This window comes from Meleagris gallopavo, chromosome 6 (assembly GCF_000146605.3).
Source record: "Meleagris gallopavo isolate NT-WF06-2002-E0010 breed Aviagen turkey brand Nicholas breeding stock chromosome 6, Turkey_5.1, whole genome shotgun sequence".
In the NCBI taxonomy this organism is placed as follows: domain Eukaryota; kingdom Metazoa; phylum Chordata; class Aves; order Galliformes; family Phasianidae; genus Meleagris; species Meleagris gallopavo.
This window is the reverse complement of record NC_015016.2, coordinates 11,671,733-11,688,390: the sequence shown is the minus strand read 5'-3', so window position 1 is coordinate 11,688,390 and position 16,658 is coordinate 11,671,733. Positions and strand designations below refer to the sequence as shown.

General features: G+C 38.2%; 1 protein-coding gene across 1 annotated transcript in view; it reads left to right on the top strand.

Annotated features, from left to right (window-relative positions):
- The window catches only part of LOC100542476 (myosin-IIIa), a 79,426-nt gene that overhangs the window by 16,918 nt on the left and 45,850 nt on the right, over positions 1–16,658 (top strand). Inside the window, exons 3-8 of the mRNA XM_031554020.1 lie at positions 319–414; positions 1,630–1,775; positions 3,450–3,515; positions 3,923–4,078; positions 14,772–14,871; positions 15,802–15,918. Coding sequence (XP_031409880.1) covers positions 319–414; positions 1,630–1,775; positions 3,450–3,515; positions 3,923–4,078; positions 14,772–14,871; positions 15,802–15,918 — 681 coding nt within the window. The remainder of the gene's footprint in view (positions 1–318; positions 415–1,629; positions 1,776–3,449; positions 3,516–3,922; positions 4,079–14,771; positions 14,872–15,801; positions 15,919–16,658) is intronic.

The following is a 16,658-nucleotide window of genomic DNA, read 5'->3' as shown; positions in this document are numbered from 1 at the left end:
TTAACCTCCTGAAATGTTTTACCACTCTCTTAAAACAGGATATAAAACTGTAATTAGCCAGTCAAAATATATGGAGTCAGATTACTAATGAAATACTCACTGGGGGACTAAATCTCAGTCCTACTGAAGTTGCTGGAAACAAATGCACAGACTCTGAGCTGAAGTGCTCAATTACTTTGATGATTGAGCCTATAGCAAAGAACTGGAAGAATATAATAAAGACACCTGCAGAGGAGGTCGTGGCATGACAAGACACAGGATGGTACCATTCAGAGGGACTGTCTCATCAGAGGGAAATAGCAGTTGCTCTGATTGTAGCTTCCCTTGGTTCTTCCAGGTGTGTCTGCTCAGCTGACCAGCACTCGGCTTCGCCGGAACACCTCCGTGGGCACCCCGTTCTGGATGGCTCCAGAGGTAAGATTCCTGTTCCAACGTATTTCATCAGTGGTATGAAAGCTGCCACATTCTGTGTTTCTGCTCTTTCTCCATTCTTCTTCCTTCTTTTTTCTTTCTTCTTCCTGACTGCTGGACCTTTTAAAAGGCATTTCTATTTTGATTGGTGAAAAAGTGTTTTAAACCTATTTACTTAAATGGTTGCAAGGATTAATTTAAAATGTTTTTATCTTTGAAACTGCAAGGTTAGAGTGAGGGAGGAAGAAGCTCAATTGCTTAGTTCAATATTTTCATTCAGGAGGAGTGAGTACTACCACCGACCCAACCTTCCAAATCTGCACACTATGCCAAGTATCTCATCTCCCTATGGATGGATGGAGCCCAGGGTGTTACTATATGTACTGGGGCTCTTATTTTCAATTTCTTCATCTGGAAAGTGTTAACACAATATGTTTATAGGCAACAGCAAGAAATGAAACAGCTTATTATGAATAAATAAGATGTATTATGTGTATTTGGGGATTTTTCCATCTGAAGAATATAAATACATGCTTTAATCTGAAACAGGAAACAAAAAATTAGTTTTTTGTAGGACAAAAATTACTCTATGTTACTGTAAGTAACATTGCTTATCCTCATTGGTCTAGACCTTTAGATCTAGGTAAAGGGATGAAAAAGCCTTAGTTCAGTTGGCATTGCGAATGAGCTGAAATGTATATGAAACTGAATACATTTACTGCAATCCATTGGCAAACCACATTCTTGATAACTTAGCTTCACCCTTAAATTGGCTGAATAAAGAGCCAGTGGAAGATAGTGAATTCAGCTCTTGCTTTCTTCCTTGTATTGTTCATGGAAAGAGCAGAGTAACTCCATTTGTTCTTTTTCGGGAATAAATCTACAGAAAAGTAGCTTAGGGTTGCTGAGTTCCTTGCTTCTTCCCTTAGCAGTGGGATGCAGTTTTCTACCTTCAAGTGAATAAGCCAAAGATTTGCCACCTTCAGACAGATCAGGAGACATCTGATCAGATAACAGGCTGTGTTCACAAAAAACTTGCTTTCTCTAGGTCATGCTTTGCTTTTTCAGCAGCACTAAGTCTTAACTTGCAAAATATGAGCAGTTCTGTTTATTTTATCCAATATCTCTATCCAACAAGAGATTTCCCCATCTATGAGTATGCTCTTAAATTCAGATATTTGACTGTCCTGTTACTGACCAGGTCTCTTCCTCTAATAGGTGATTGCCTGTGAGCAACAGCTGGATAGCTCCTATGATGCCAGATGTGATGCATGGTCACTGGGTATTACTGCAATAGAGTTGGGAGATGGAGATCCACCTCTTGCTGATTTGCACCCTATGAGGGCACTCTTCAAAATACCAAGGTAGTATCTTAATGTTTTTAATTCTTGCCGGGCTCAACTTATTCCATTAATTTCCATTAACACTTCTTCAAACTTAGACTATGAAAGTACATACAGTTTCTTCATACTATTTATACTAAGGGGAGGTTAGAAATACACTGTCCGACTGTATCTTCTGAGACTCTGCTTCAACCATGCAAAGCCCCTGAGAAGTTTAGAGAGGACTGTGGCTGCATTTGAGAAAAAGCCATGAAAATTTCCCCATTGGACTGCTGCTACCCAACATACACAAGCATAGGACATAAGCATTGGACTCATTTGAGTCCCATATATGGTGTTCTCATATATTGCCATATCTGAAAATGAACTGTGATAGTAATACAGACTCTTAGTGGGTCAATGTGTCAAACAAGTACCACAGCTGTCCTCAAATATAATCACATGTCCTTTGAAGCGAAGTGTTTACATGCATTTAGTAGCTTACCTTTCTTTAGCTTGTGCTGCTCCTGCCAGCTGCAGTATTGCTGTCCTTAGGCAGTATCTCTGGCAACTTCTGTGCTTTCTTTGAAGCTGGATGTAGAAGTACCCAAATTATCACCTACAGTGTTACAAAGAGCATTGGTCTCAAAGAATATAGGAAACGACCTTACTGCAGTCGGTGGATTTCATTCTAGCAGTTGTAGTACCACAGCATGTGAGACCACATAGCATCTATGAGTGCTCCAGGTCCTTTTAAGCCAAGTAACCCAAATTAATTTAAACTGCTTTTTTGTTTAAGAAATCTTGGCTGACTTGGCACTGAAGCAGAGCATGAATGCTCTTCCCACCTCTATTTGCTATGGGAAAAACAGTATCAAACTGATGTAATTTCATCTAGGCCTTCAAAAAGCTATCTCGCTTGTACACTTATAGATAGTGGGTGCCTGCCACTCTGCCCAGGAACAAATGTAAGATCCACTGCCTTTTAATTTCATTAAGAAAACCACAAAAGTTCAAGAGTTGAAATTAGGCATAACTTAAAGAAAGCGGTTTTGATAACTGATTAAACAGTAAAGGAGCCACCTCATCTATAGACAATTGTCTAAGTGACTATGCTTAGTGGAAATAGCACCTCTCATTGAAAGGAAGGAGACTCAAAACAATTTGGACATTAGTACCTAGAATAAGAAACTTTAAGTCAACAACAAAGAATTTTACAGTATAACTGTATCTAGTTCTTCACTTGACTTCTGATTATCTCCTGATAAATCAAACATGGCTAATAATGAGCTAGTTTCTTCCTACACTTTGTTCAGTAAGCTGATTAATTCAGTCCTTCTGGAAAACCTTTACATAGAATTTCTTTTTAAAAATGTCTTAAAGTATATAGTTTCAGGCTTGAAAAGAGAGACTTGCTATTACAAGTGAATAGCGATTAATGGGTTGTTAATTTCATTTCTGTTTATTGATTTGATTGAAAAAAATACAGTAATTCTTAGCTACAGTTAGTAGATGCTCTCCATGCTATTTCTCCTTGTTAGTTTTGTTAAAGCAGAAGAGCCATTGAGGCATTGTATCCTCTACCCATGCTCCTTTTACCAGTGAAAATCAATATCTTTTTTCAGTGGCCTTCTAAAACTCATTATTCAGCCTGCCTTCACACATCGTTTTTGGCAGCTGAGTAGCTTATTAACTTATTGTCACTGACCTTTGCAGGAATCCTCCTCCAACACTACAGCAGCCTGAACTGTGGTCATCTGAATTCAATGACTTCATTAACAAGTGAGTAACAACTGAGACCCCTGTAATCGAATATGGAATGTGTATAAATGTCATGTGTAAAATATCATTGTATTCTCCATGGAAATATGTTGTTAGTAAAAAATTTTCTGTTCTGCTTCCTTCAATTGTAAAAATGAGAAGTGTTTCGGGTGGAGTCCTTTGACTATAGATGAGTAAGGAAGTTGTTTTTTACGTTAAGTATTTGCAAATAAATGATCTCAAGTTTCAAAAATCAATGATTTAACTTCTAGACCTTTTCAATTCTGTGAAATCTTAGAGTTTTCAGTACTGAAGTGTTGTGATTAAGATGGATATATTTATTATGACACTATGAGTGAACTACAGACAGGTATGTCAAAATTTAACAATGACCCCTGAATGATCATATGCTTTTTCTGCCAGCACAGGTGCTTAACTAAAGACTATGAGAAGCGCCCAACAGTATCTAGTCTTTTGCAGCATGATTTTATTAAGCAGATTGAAGGAAAGGAAAACGTGCTACAAAGACAACTTATGGAATTTATTGATGTTCATCAACAAATGGGAGTCACTGAAAAGGCAAGGTAAAAATAGCTAAAAAGTAGACCATTTGAGGCAGTCTCTTTATACTTGTGCTGTTTCTGAATGGCTGTGCTCAGAAAAGGATTCATCTCTCATAACTGTAGCTGACTGAAAAATACCGTGCTTAATCTTTGGCTCCCTCTTATAAAACCAATAGAAAGTGGAGAGCATTGTGATTCACATGAGATGAGACATTCTTTAGAAGCGTCTCCCCTTTTTCCTCCGATTCTAGATGCAGGTTAGGATCCTAGCTTTCAGAATACTAAAGATTAGGTGAGATGAGTGTTTGTAATTCTCTTACATTTTCATGGTTATTATTGACTGAAGATGCTAGAAATAACTGATCAGGTTCCTGCAAGAACTGGATGCTACTGACTGAAAACAGTAATAGTATCAGACTTCCCAAAATTAAAAATATTTTATAAAAAAGCTTATGTCTTATGGATAGATCCTTTTTTCTTCCATTAGAATTTAAAAGTATTGGTTCTGCATAAAACATGTAGCACTTGATGGCTTTTATATAAAACAACTGAAAATGATTTGGTTCAATACAGCAATTTATTAAAAAAAAAAAATCCACTACACTGAAGTAATGTGTCAGTTGTGGAATGTAGTAGAAGATTAGTATTGATATATTACTTGTGCAGTGTCTCCTGTGCATCAAGGTAAAGGATGATAGGCATTTTTTAAATGGAACATAAAATGTAAAAGACATATTGAACTACATGGAAAACACTTGTTAAAGTGTGCGACATTTACTTTTGCACATATTTATAGTACCAACATATATAGCAGTCTTCAGTTCTGATCCTGGAGAATTTTCAGATATGTACTGTCATTTATGGATAATAAGAATATTTCTAAATATTTTTTTATTTTCAAGTTTTCTTGGACTCTCTGGAATTGGATGTAGAATGAGTAGCAGTTTCTCTTTTCTGGCATTTCTATGAAAACCTATGCACATGGCTAAATTTAAGACTTACACTGAATTTGTATGCTGTATATGGCACTTACTTAGAATTGATTTAATCCTGAAAGACTCTGGAATTGAAATAAGCTCCTTAGATGTCACTGCTGAGCATTTGGACAATACTCCAGACTTAAAAATAATAACAAAAATATAAAACCCTGGATAATTGTTTTAAAACAAATAAAAATCTTTAAACAGTATGAATTTATAACTTGTGACAGTGGTCTTCTCAATGCCTAAATTATTTTTAAAAATAAAGCTTCTAAGTCACTTATGCATTGTGTGTTCTCAATTTCAAATAGTTAACATATTTTCAAGCAAGTCCTTCTGTTTATCAAAATTCTTCATTCTTCATTTTTTTTAACGTAATTGCTTTATAATGCAAATGACATAAGCTTTCTTTTCCTAAACAATGCAAACATTAAAAAGCTCAATTTGCTTGTGCATAGAGCTATGAAATGGCAGAGGAAGAGGAAACTGCTAACACTTTCTCTGTCCAATGATATTATGTTTTTTTAACTGAGTGCTCTCCATATGAACGAGATTTTAAAGGAATGTATTACTACGTGATGAAGTTACCTAGCCTTTGCAGTTGATCAGGTGCAATTTCTGCAGAAATTTTCCCCAAGTAAGATAGAATTTTCCTTTTGAAAGTAATAAAAATGTATTATCTGAATATGTTTTAATTTTAGCAGTTTACAGTGCTAATAAATAGGTTGATACTAATTTAAATCTCACACTTATTTAACTAAATCTTTTCATATATGAAATCACTGAACATAGTATGAAAGTCTAGAAGTAAAAGCCACATTTTACTGTCACTGTACATATAATGACTTCAACTTAAGTATGTTTATTGATTACATTTGCTGGAAGATTGTTATTTGTAACAGTGAATGTATATAGGTCACTCCAAAAGTAATGTCTTCTTATTTATTTCTCTGTAAACTACAGCAGATACAAAATGCACAATAACACTGTTTAACAGGGAAAATTCTCATCTACGTAACACTATTTTTCAACATAACCATAAGCTGTCTGTTTTTGCCAGTACTGAACATGAGCCTGCGTGCCACACTGGTAAAAATCTGCACTTTCACAGCTGCTATGACAGTATCGTTACTAGGAAAATGTTGCCCACACAGTCCATCTTTCATCAGCCCAAACAAATAGAAAATAAATCCAGACTATGCAGTGGGTGAAATAGGAAAGTTCAGCCAAGATTAGCATTGTCCTTCACAGTCTCTAAATTCATATTGACCTGGCATTATTGTGTAGAAGAAAAAGGTTGTCTTCTCCGGTATGACTATGGAAATTTCAGCCTTCAGCTTAGTCAGCGTTGCAGTGTAGCGGTCAGTGTTGGTGGTTTGTCCAGGTTCTAAGACATCCAGAAAGATCACCCCTTTCCTATCCCAAAAGACAGTGCACATCACTTTAACTGCTCTGGCTGCATCTTAAACTTTCTTTAATATTGAATTCACACATTGCCACTTCATAGACTGCTGTTTTGATTCTAGCACATAGAGGTGACACTACTACATCTCATCAGTGGTAATGGTGCAATACAGGAAACTGTCACCTTCAGTCTCATATTGGTTTAATAGATCTTGACAAACTTTCATATGGTGTTCTTTCTGTTCTTGTGTGTTTATTCATGGGACCCGCCTGGCACAAACTTTGTGATATTCCAATGTTGCCACTATCATTTCTGATGCACTGAAGCTGGTATTCAGCTTCGCTCACAGTTCCCTGGCTACAGTCTATCGATCTGTGTGGATGAGCTGATCAAGACACTTCATTTCATGGTTTGATAGCTGTGCATGACCATCTGGAGTGTGGCTTGTCTTTCAACAGTGTCATTGTTACCACTGCTGAAACGCACTACTGACTGCCTTGCTGTGCTCACATCCACTGATGGGTCTCCATAAATATTCAGAAAGCACCAATGAGTGCCAATGGGTGCAGTTTTTTCCTCATGGACGAATTCAGTTCCATACCTTTGCTTCATATGCACTTCCATATCAGATACCATTTTGTCAGACTGACCCTCTGCTGCTATCTGTCACACGAATAAAAAAAAAATGCCATGGAATGTTGGCAGGAAGGTTCAACCTCTACTACCATACCATCACTATCCAACTCTGGTATCATAAGCCAACATAATAAAATAAGAGTCATTACTTTTAGAGCAGTCTTCATATAGAGAAGATAAGCCACCTCCTAAGAACAGTAAGAATACCTGTTATATTATCTATTGTTATCTCTGTGTAAGCAAGAAAAGCTGCAATTGTAGTATGTGCACCATTTCACTTTAGAAAAAAACAGAATTTCAGGAATATAAAGGATGTCGATATAGAATGACATTTTTTTATTCTGTTCAACAGTGAAAAGATTATACAAAAATATTTTAATTGGGTTGTTTTACTTTTTTTAAAAGTCTTTCAATATAAATCAGATATATCTTCTGACCTTCAGTTTGCCAGAGCAAATGGTGTCAGCAGAATCTTTACAGAAGTGCCATGTAAGGCAGTGAAGCCGGTGAAGGATCTGGAGCACAAGTCTTAAGAGGAGTGGCTGAGGGAACTGGGAAGGTTTAGTCTGGAGAAGAGGAGGCTCTCGTGAGGCCTTATTGCTCTCTACAGCTTTCTATGTGAAAGGAGGTTGTGTTGAGGCAGCACACAGTCCTCAGGTAACTAGCAGGAGGATGAGAGATAATGGCTTCAGCTGAGCAGGTTCAGGCTGGATATCAGGAAAAAAATATTCTCAGAAGGAATGGCTAAGCATTGGAAAAAGCTGCCTGGGGAGGTGGTGGAGTCGCCATCCCTGGAGGTGTTCAAGAAACAAGTAGATCGGGTACTGAGGAACATGGTTTAGTAGGTGCTGATGGGTAGACAGTTGGACTTGATGAACTTAGTGGTCTTTTGCAACCTTAATGATTTTATGATGCTATGTAAATCTGACTTGGTCATGATATAGGCTGTGGCATGACTGGTCAATTGAAGTTTCACCTTAAAATCACCTGGCTTTCTTTATTATTCTGTCCTGGGACTGTTTTTATGCTTACGTGTTAAGGCCCTATTGTGGAATTCCCGAACTTTCACCTGTTTCAACTTCTCTTGTAAAGCTCCCTCCTGATCTCCAGCTGTTCAGTTCATAACTCTAAGGCTCCCTCCAAATCTCCTCATTGGGAGGCAGTAGTTTAAGGGATTAAAGAACCTTTCTTATGCTGAGGGATGAAATCCTCCTGTGTGTTGTATGAGTTCACTGCGTAAACTGAAGAAATTCGGTAATGTGGACTTGAAATTAAGGAATCCAGTTGTTTTCTTGGTATGTTTATTTTCCTGTTCAAATTATACTTTATTAATAAAGAAAAATATATTTCAGAAGAGTAAGTACCTGAAACTTGATAGCTTGAAGCCACTGGGTCTTCCTATGTCCACTATTCTTGTTTCCACTTGATATCAAATCACTGTTTTTGTCCATTATGCTGAGGTGTAATTTGGCTCTGACTGCCCTCTGCAATGTCAATCTGTTCTGGTTATGATATTGCTTTGTTGGTTGCTAGATATGTAGTTGTTATAGTTCAGAAAGAAGGCGTCATGTTATGTCGCGTTCTCAGTGAGTTTATTTTTGCAGAAGGCCAGATCATAATGTGTAGTATTTCTGTACCATGTCTGCTCAGAAAGGGTCTGTGATCTCTAGACTAAAGGTGGAGCCACCCTATAGCAACTTCCTCTACCACTATTGTTTCTGAGGTATTTTCTAACGTTGACCAGCCACCAGGGCATTAGGGCATTGCACCAGGCTGTTTGAAATTTTCATTATTATTGCTGCTAGCCCAGCAAAGAGAGACCTGGTTTTAGAAAACTGTGTTGCATCCTTTTCAAGCATCTGGCGAAGGAAACACACCACAGAAAGTAAGACAGATTCTATCATGGAGAAACAGTTAAGTTCATCTGAGCCTGATCACCTTTGGGCGCTCCTTAAGTTTTCCCTTGATTTTAGCCAGTCACTCAGTCACACTTTTTTGTTTCTCATCTAATGGCTATTAAAATATATAATTACTGATCAAAATAATGATTAGAAGTGAGTGCTGCAGCATATACCTAAAAACTGTTCTAAAAATACACTTCTCACCAGGCTGAATGAGGGGAAAAAGCCCTGCAATGTAAAGAGTTTTACTTTGCAGCAGAAATAGCTGTCTTTGAAATGGCCTTCAGAACTGTCGCATTTACACCTGACTGTCAGGCTTGCAATACTTTCATCTTGAGTTGTTTGGCTGTCTTATTCTTGACTGCTTTTACAATAATCTCTGCAGAAATGTTCAGTGATTAGTACAACGTGTATTTCCTGGGAATTATGACTCATTCCAGAATGAGCAGTGCATGTGAGGGATATTCAGTGCACCTAGATTTCAGCAACCCACTCTGCTCCCCAAGTTAAGAGACTTATATGCCCTATAAATAAATGTGGAAAAGAGACCCTGCTATTGCAGAGTGATTCAGAGCAAGGGCTTTTGCGTGAGCTGAATTGCTCTGCTAAGCGTTTGTCCTGCTGAGCTAACCATGTAGGAATAGCACTGCAATTCAAGGTGCTACCTAGTTGGTCTGTTTAGCTCTTTTGGAACTTCAGGGAGGTGAGTTCATAGAAGTTCACATATAATATGCTCAAAAGGGGTTGTCAATTTATTCACCAGTATTCAGAGCACAGTATCATATACTTTTCCTTCCACGACTTTCCCTGAGTGACTTCCCAGACTTGTGTCACTTACTTCCTAGGGCTTCTCTCTCTCTTTCCCTGACTCATTGTGCCAGTTGGAGCAGCTGATAACAACCCTGCAAGCTAAATTCTGAGGGCAGCTTGCAGTGGAGAGCAGATCCCCACTCCAGCTTGAGGAAAGCAGTAGGAGGAGCTGAGTAACACAGCCCACTCAAAGTCCAGTACTGATTGGGTCAAGGTGTCCATCTGAAATCTGTGACAGAGTAGAGATTAAACCTGAGGTTGTTGACTTGTAGACTAATTCTGGACCACTTCAAGCCACTTCTTCCACTGCTGTAGTTTGTTATAGGCTTTGTTGTACCAGCAAGGTCTGTGTACTACTGCACTGTTCCTGAGGATGCAATATATAGCATAGTTATGCTACAAACTCCTCTCAGGCAGTAGGAGTTTCTGGCTACGCAGGCCTGTTCCATATGCTTCTGGGTAGTATCCCTCTCCACAGCAGAATAGAAATGCAGTTCAAGTCTCCTTCCATGCAGTACAAAGGACTGCAATGGTTCTTAAATGAATAATAGTTTAACTTCTGATGCAAGACAGGAGAAATTTGTTCCTCCTGCATTCAAGATCTCTGGGAATAATGCTCTTCAACAGTCTCATCAGCCTGCTTCTCATTCCTCCTGAAGGTGGGATACCTCACCCACCAGGTATTGCTCACGTTTGGAGCTGCCACTTTGTCTTCTCAGTGTGGTTCTGCATGTAGAGCATGGGCAAGACTCATGAGGACAATAAGGAACCAATCCAAAACAGTACTTTTAGAGATATCCTATTTGCTCAGCTAATAACACATATTTTCCCTGAATAAGGGATACAGCCTTTTCTTGAGCCTATTATGAAGGGCCAGTAATCTACATATTTGCAGACTATGTTAAACCAGCACAAACTTTGGCAAACGTTGTACAGAGCAACACATGACCCAACTTCTGGAGGTGGGCCACCTCTGAATGAAAAGCCCTGGTGGCACCATGCTCTCAGCAAGGTTGCATAAGCTTGAGTGCAGCTCCTTGAGTGGTGCTGTGCAATGACTTCGACACAGAGGGAGCACAGGTTTGTCTGCAAAACACTGTGCACGTATATCCAGAATCTATCAGTACATTCTTCTAAATTCCGGTACAAATTTTGCTTAGACTTAAGGCTATAGTTTTATTAAAGTGTATGTCTATTGCAGACAATTTTTTTTTTTTTTTCTCAGTACAACCTTCAGAGAAACAGGATCACCATCAATGGCAGATCCTGTACAAATTTATCCGTGTTGCTTCTTTTCTGTTTGTCACTTTTAATGATATTTGTAACAGCTGGGATGTGTACAGCTGTTTCTACCTTCGTGTTACGGCAAACTGTAGAGGATTTGGCAGAGAGTTCAACAGGGCATCATGATTCACACTTCCCTTTTCAGGGTATTTTTGGAACTATCAGAAATCTTTTAAATATATTCTGACAATGTGAAGAAGTAAAAGCTGCAGTTCCCTCACTTTGATTTAACTGAATCTTGAAAGACAAGGATGGGTGAAGGTGAAGGAGAAAACACAGAAACAATGATGCCTTGACTCATTTTCTTGTCCGTAGTAGGTTGATGTTTCTGGCCTTTAGCTGCTTCACTTGCTTGCTGAGCATGGCTGTGAAATCTAATGTCTCCAACAAATGATTTCTGATAAGAAGAGAGAAAATTGGTTATTTTGGTTCACAATGTCTATGTGCATGATAGTAATGAAACTTCAGCATAGATGTCAACAGCACTAAAGTGGTTGCTGTTTAGCAAGTGAAGCACTATAACTGCCCTTGAGGGGTCTGTGCCCTTTGACAGCAAAGCAGAAAAATATTGTGTTCTGCAAATCTGCTCTGCTGCTCTCCGAGAGTGGAGAATGTAATCTGTTTTAACAAGCACTACTGTTCTCATAATGTCAGCTGAAGAGGATTACAAGAGAATCAATTTTATGTAATTAAACTTCCTTGGCATAAATAAAGATTGTTTCCTTAAAAGAGAGAAGGGGGAAAAAAAAAAAGAAAGAAAAAAAAAAGAAGAAAGTCTCTGTAGCTAGAACATTTCCCTCCCTTTTTGCAGGGCTGTTGTTAACTTCCTGCATTTCATTAAAAATGGTCATTGAAACAAATCTCGGAAATATCACTCTTATTGACATTCAGTAACATCTCCCCATATTGAGTGTGTAACAGTTTCACCAGGAAGCCTAACTTAGCAGATGTCCTGTATTGGATCATTCTTTGGCAGTGGAAAATAACAGACTAGTACAACTTGATGCAGTACTGCAGCTCTCACATCTTTCCCTCGTGTGCACGTTGATAGGTCTTTCTCAAAGTCGTTCTGATGTTAGATGCATTCTTTGGACATAAAACGACCTTCGCGCAGGAGCAAAGAACAAATTCCTTCAACTGCCCAAACATAATTTTCTACTGCAGCTGTTAAAAGGGTGGAGGTATAAATAGAAGCGTGAGTTATGGAGGGGAGAGGTTTCTCTTGAAAGGAGAGGATTCTGCCTACACCTCTGGCTTCAAATGCAACCATGTCTTTAGCTGGTAAATGGAAAAATCAAGCGGTGGCAGATAGTGCGAAGCTAAAGAGTTAATTTAAGTCTTAATATTACCTCAGATTTTTAAATGTAACCTGAGATGCATCAACCCAAGAATTGTCTCACAGAGTTGTTGCAAGGATTCAGTTCTAACAAGATAGTTCTTGCAGCACAAGTGTGTTCCAAAGGAAGGAGAAGATCCTTTCTGGAGAGTGTTTAATTGCTTTATATCAGGTCTGTCCCTTTTAGTGCTGCTTGTTTGTATTCCGTGTGTTTTCTACTTCAGGATACTTAAATACATGCAGAATTACAGCCCATTTATGGGTTCATTGCTGGAACAAAGACCACAAAGCTATACTGACTCCTACAGTGAATTCTTACATGCTTGTGCCTTGATATTAAGGTTGCAAAATTAGTCATCTGCAGTGAGTAGGAAACTCCTGCCTTTATGCTTACAGGCAATGGAAGAGCTTTAGTGGTAACCGGCTCATGCCTGAGGGAGGGAGAAACTGCTCTGCTGCTGGCACCTGGGTGAGGACAGACCCTGTGTCACTCTCAGAGAATCATCATTAGAGATGAGAGAAATAGAGAGAAGTGCTGGATGAAGTGCACTCATGCCTGCATGATTGCATTCAGTTTGGGAGGACATCACCTGCCTATTTCTTTGTGAGCCTTTTCAGGCTGGCAAATGGCAAATAAAGCCAACTGGGTACCTGCCCGACTCTGTACCTCTGCATCCCCCTCAGCACCCAGCCTGCCTGAACTGAGCCAGTACCCAGGAAGCAGGGGATGTTTGTGGAGTGGGGTGCAGGCCGTGACCTCTGCAGTAAATCTTACTGAGTGAGCTCAGAAGATACTTAGCTGGCCCCATCAGGGTTATGTTTGTTCATTCTAGCTTTCCACATTGGTGTAGCTGCCTTTTTCTCCTCTCCACTCTTCATTGTCTGTTGAAGTCATGTTTGAGTAGAAAAATCCTGTCTGCTTTTACTCACACCCTATGTCCCTACATCAAAATTACAGAATTTCCTTGATCTTTTATGGAATCAAGATGAAAAACGATTGTGTTTCACACTAGGGTTTTTCTGCTGTCTCAGTTTACCAAAATGTCTGTTCAGTAGTACCAAGGGGTATGCAGTCTTATCAGGAGATTCAGTTTACTTAGTAGTCTTTTGTGTTTGTGCCATATTGTGCATCTGAGCTTGATTTGATTTGGTTTGTGAACTCTGCTGTTCCTTATCCAGTTTCTCTTTCCCCAGTTTTCCCCCATTTCCTAAAGAAAATACAATTAATACAAATTCTAAACTGCATTTTCCACTGTTTTCACTGTGTTTAGCAATGCATTTTTTTTCTTGGATAGAGGTGAATCCAATTTGGAGTAGGAATTTTCTTGCTAATTTCCATAAGACTGCATAGCATTTTTTCTCTTGATTAAAAGAGAGATTATTTCATTTTGTCTTAGTTTCGGCTGGGATGGAATTCTTTTCTTCAGAGTATGATGCCATGTTTTGGTTTTCAGACAAAAACAGTGTTATACACACTGATGTGTACAGTTGCTGCTAAGCAGAGTTGTACAAAGCCAAGGCCATACTCAGCAAAGGGCTAAGGAGCTGAGATGGAACAGAATTAGGACAGCTGATATACACTGGCCAAAGGGATATTCCATGCATCTGACATCTTGTGGAAGGAATTCTGGAGGGGTTGGGCGTTCATCGCTCTTCAGTTGCTCAGGGGCAAGCTGGGCATCAGTAGGGGTGATGAGCAATTCCTTGTGCATCACTTGTTTTATATATATATAAAAATATATATATATACACACACATAATTATATATATATATAATATATATATACACACACATAATAATTGTTATCAATTTCCTTTTCTCTATCTTAGTAAATAGATTTGTCTCAACACACAAGTTCTACTTTGTTTGTTTTTCTTCGATTTTCTTCCCCATCCCACTGGGAAGTGAGGGAGTGAGCAAATGACAATGTGGTGCTGAGTTACTGCAGGGTTAAACCACAATACATTTTAAGTTAAACTTTACTGAAATTTAATCCTAATAAAAAATATTTGAACTTTTAAAATGTGTTTCTAATTTATACTTTTTTTTTCCTTTAAAGTACAAGAAAATTCTTCTGGATTAGGATGTATTTCACATACTCCAGTGGTTCTGTAGCACTTTGCTCAACAGTCTGAGCAGCTCAGCCATCATTGCTAAGCTAGAAGTGTTACCATCCTGAATGCTCTGTCAGTACTAAAAAGAAAAAAAAAAATTCCTGTTCTGTTGTTCAAACATTCATGTATTTGAATTCAGAACAATGGAAATATGTGATATTTTGGCTGAATTGCTGTCAAGGTGATTACAGATGCAAGATATACTCTGTTTCCTTACATCAAGTAACATTTATTCTGTCTTTTCTAGATTTGAACGTATTCATACAAAGAAAGGGAACTACAGTAAGTCACTAGTTTCAAACCAAGAAGATGTAGATGATTTAGCCACCTTGGAGGTACTGGATGAGGTAAGAACTTTCTTTCTCATGTTTTCTTGAGGAGATATAATTGGATATTAGAACATAGAGTCATGCACTTCCATTGTGTAAGTGTACAATAGCATTTCACTTTATGCCAAACAATTTTAGATGAGATTTTTCTGGAATGATTCCAACTGTACGGTAAAACACCTTCTGCAGTTAAAACCTCCAATTGAGTAGTATAGTAGTACCATTTGTTTAACTGGATGTATATCACTAGATTTTATTCCAGCTAAATAGCTGATTTGTAATGATACGTTAACTTGAAATTGATCCAAGAACAAGCACATTGTCACCTGTTGCTTGTACATACAGAGTTGTCCTAAACTAGCTTACCATACTATTCCTAGGCTGGGTTCTTACTGATTTTCTTTGGTGCAGAGGTGCATTGAGATCAATTTATGTCAGCTGAGGCTCTGCCCTCCTCGGGAACCCCACTGGTTTGTCAAAGATCAAAAGCGAGTCTACTGTGAGGTGGGAAGCGTGCATAAAGATGGCGAGAAATCTGCTGTGTTTATGGCTTAAGGTTCAAAAACAGGAAGAAGAATCAGGCCACCACACATTATCTGCAGATGATAGAGGCCATCAGTGGTTGTAAACGGTCATTCTTCCTCTATCAGGCTGTACATAAATAAACTGGTACTGACTAAAACACTACTTATTAACTAATTTTTCTATAGCCACTTGGGGATTGGTAAGTGTACCTTGTTCAAAGGGAGTTTGGACACAAGCAATTATGAATGCCAGGGTGTTTGAAAGTATTACTTATCTGTGATTAAGATAATGCGTATTCCTGGCCATTAAAGTCTTATTTTTCTCTCCTCTTCACTCATTGTAACTATATTCATGTTTTGTCTGTTTTCCTTATATTATTTTTTTCCCCCTGTGAGACAGTGTTCTTTTTTTTTTCTCCATCAGAATACAGTGACAGAGCAGTTGCAGAAGAGTTATGCCAAGGATCAGATCTACACATATGTTGGGGACATTCTTATAGCTGTCAATCCATTTCGGAATGTAGACATTTATTCTTCACAGGTGTGAAAATTTAGTTTGATTCTTTTCTGCTGGCACTTATTTCCAAGAAAATATGACTGTTCATAAGTATAAAGTAAAGCTGTTCTTGAGATTTATTTCAATTCACTCTGAAAAAGAGTTACCAATACAGTAGTCGTTTTAATTTCCTGTTGATACACATCCCTATTGTGTTGAATTTTAACATAGAAATGAGAAACTAAAAAACAAAAACAAAAACAAAAAAACCTCTCTTCATGCCTACAGATGGCTTATGGCTTATATCATGTCTTAAGTGCCGATGGCTATATCTGAGCAAGTCACTTATTTTGATCAATAGATAGAAAAAGGATTTTTGAGGTCCCTGTTCTTTCAGTGACTTTTAGTATTCATTCTGAGTTGAGATAAATTGCGCTAAAATTCATGAGATTTGTTGACAAGATCACCACTACTATGAGCAGTTAGTTCAGAAGTAGTATTTGTACAGATGCATACATTAATTTGCCTGAATCTTATTCCTTTTGGTAGGAGGGAGCATTCCTCCTCCTCCATTTCCTGTGGAGAACTTCTGCCAGGGAAACTGGTTGCATGTAGAAGGTGGGGACGTTTCATCCCAAGAGAGCTGTGGAAATCATAACTATTTAATTGATCTGACAGTTCACAAAGCTATTAAGTAAAATTTTAACTTTTGTGAATTTGCCCTTTCACTATACAAAGGGAACAGATACTAAATTTTGGGTCATACATAATTTGCCATTATTAAT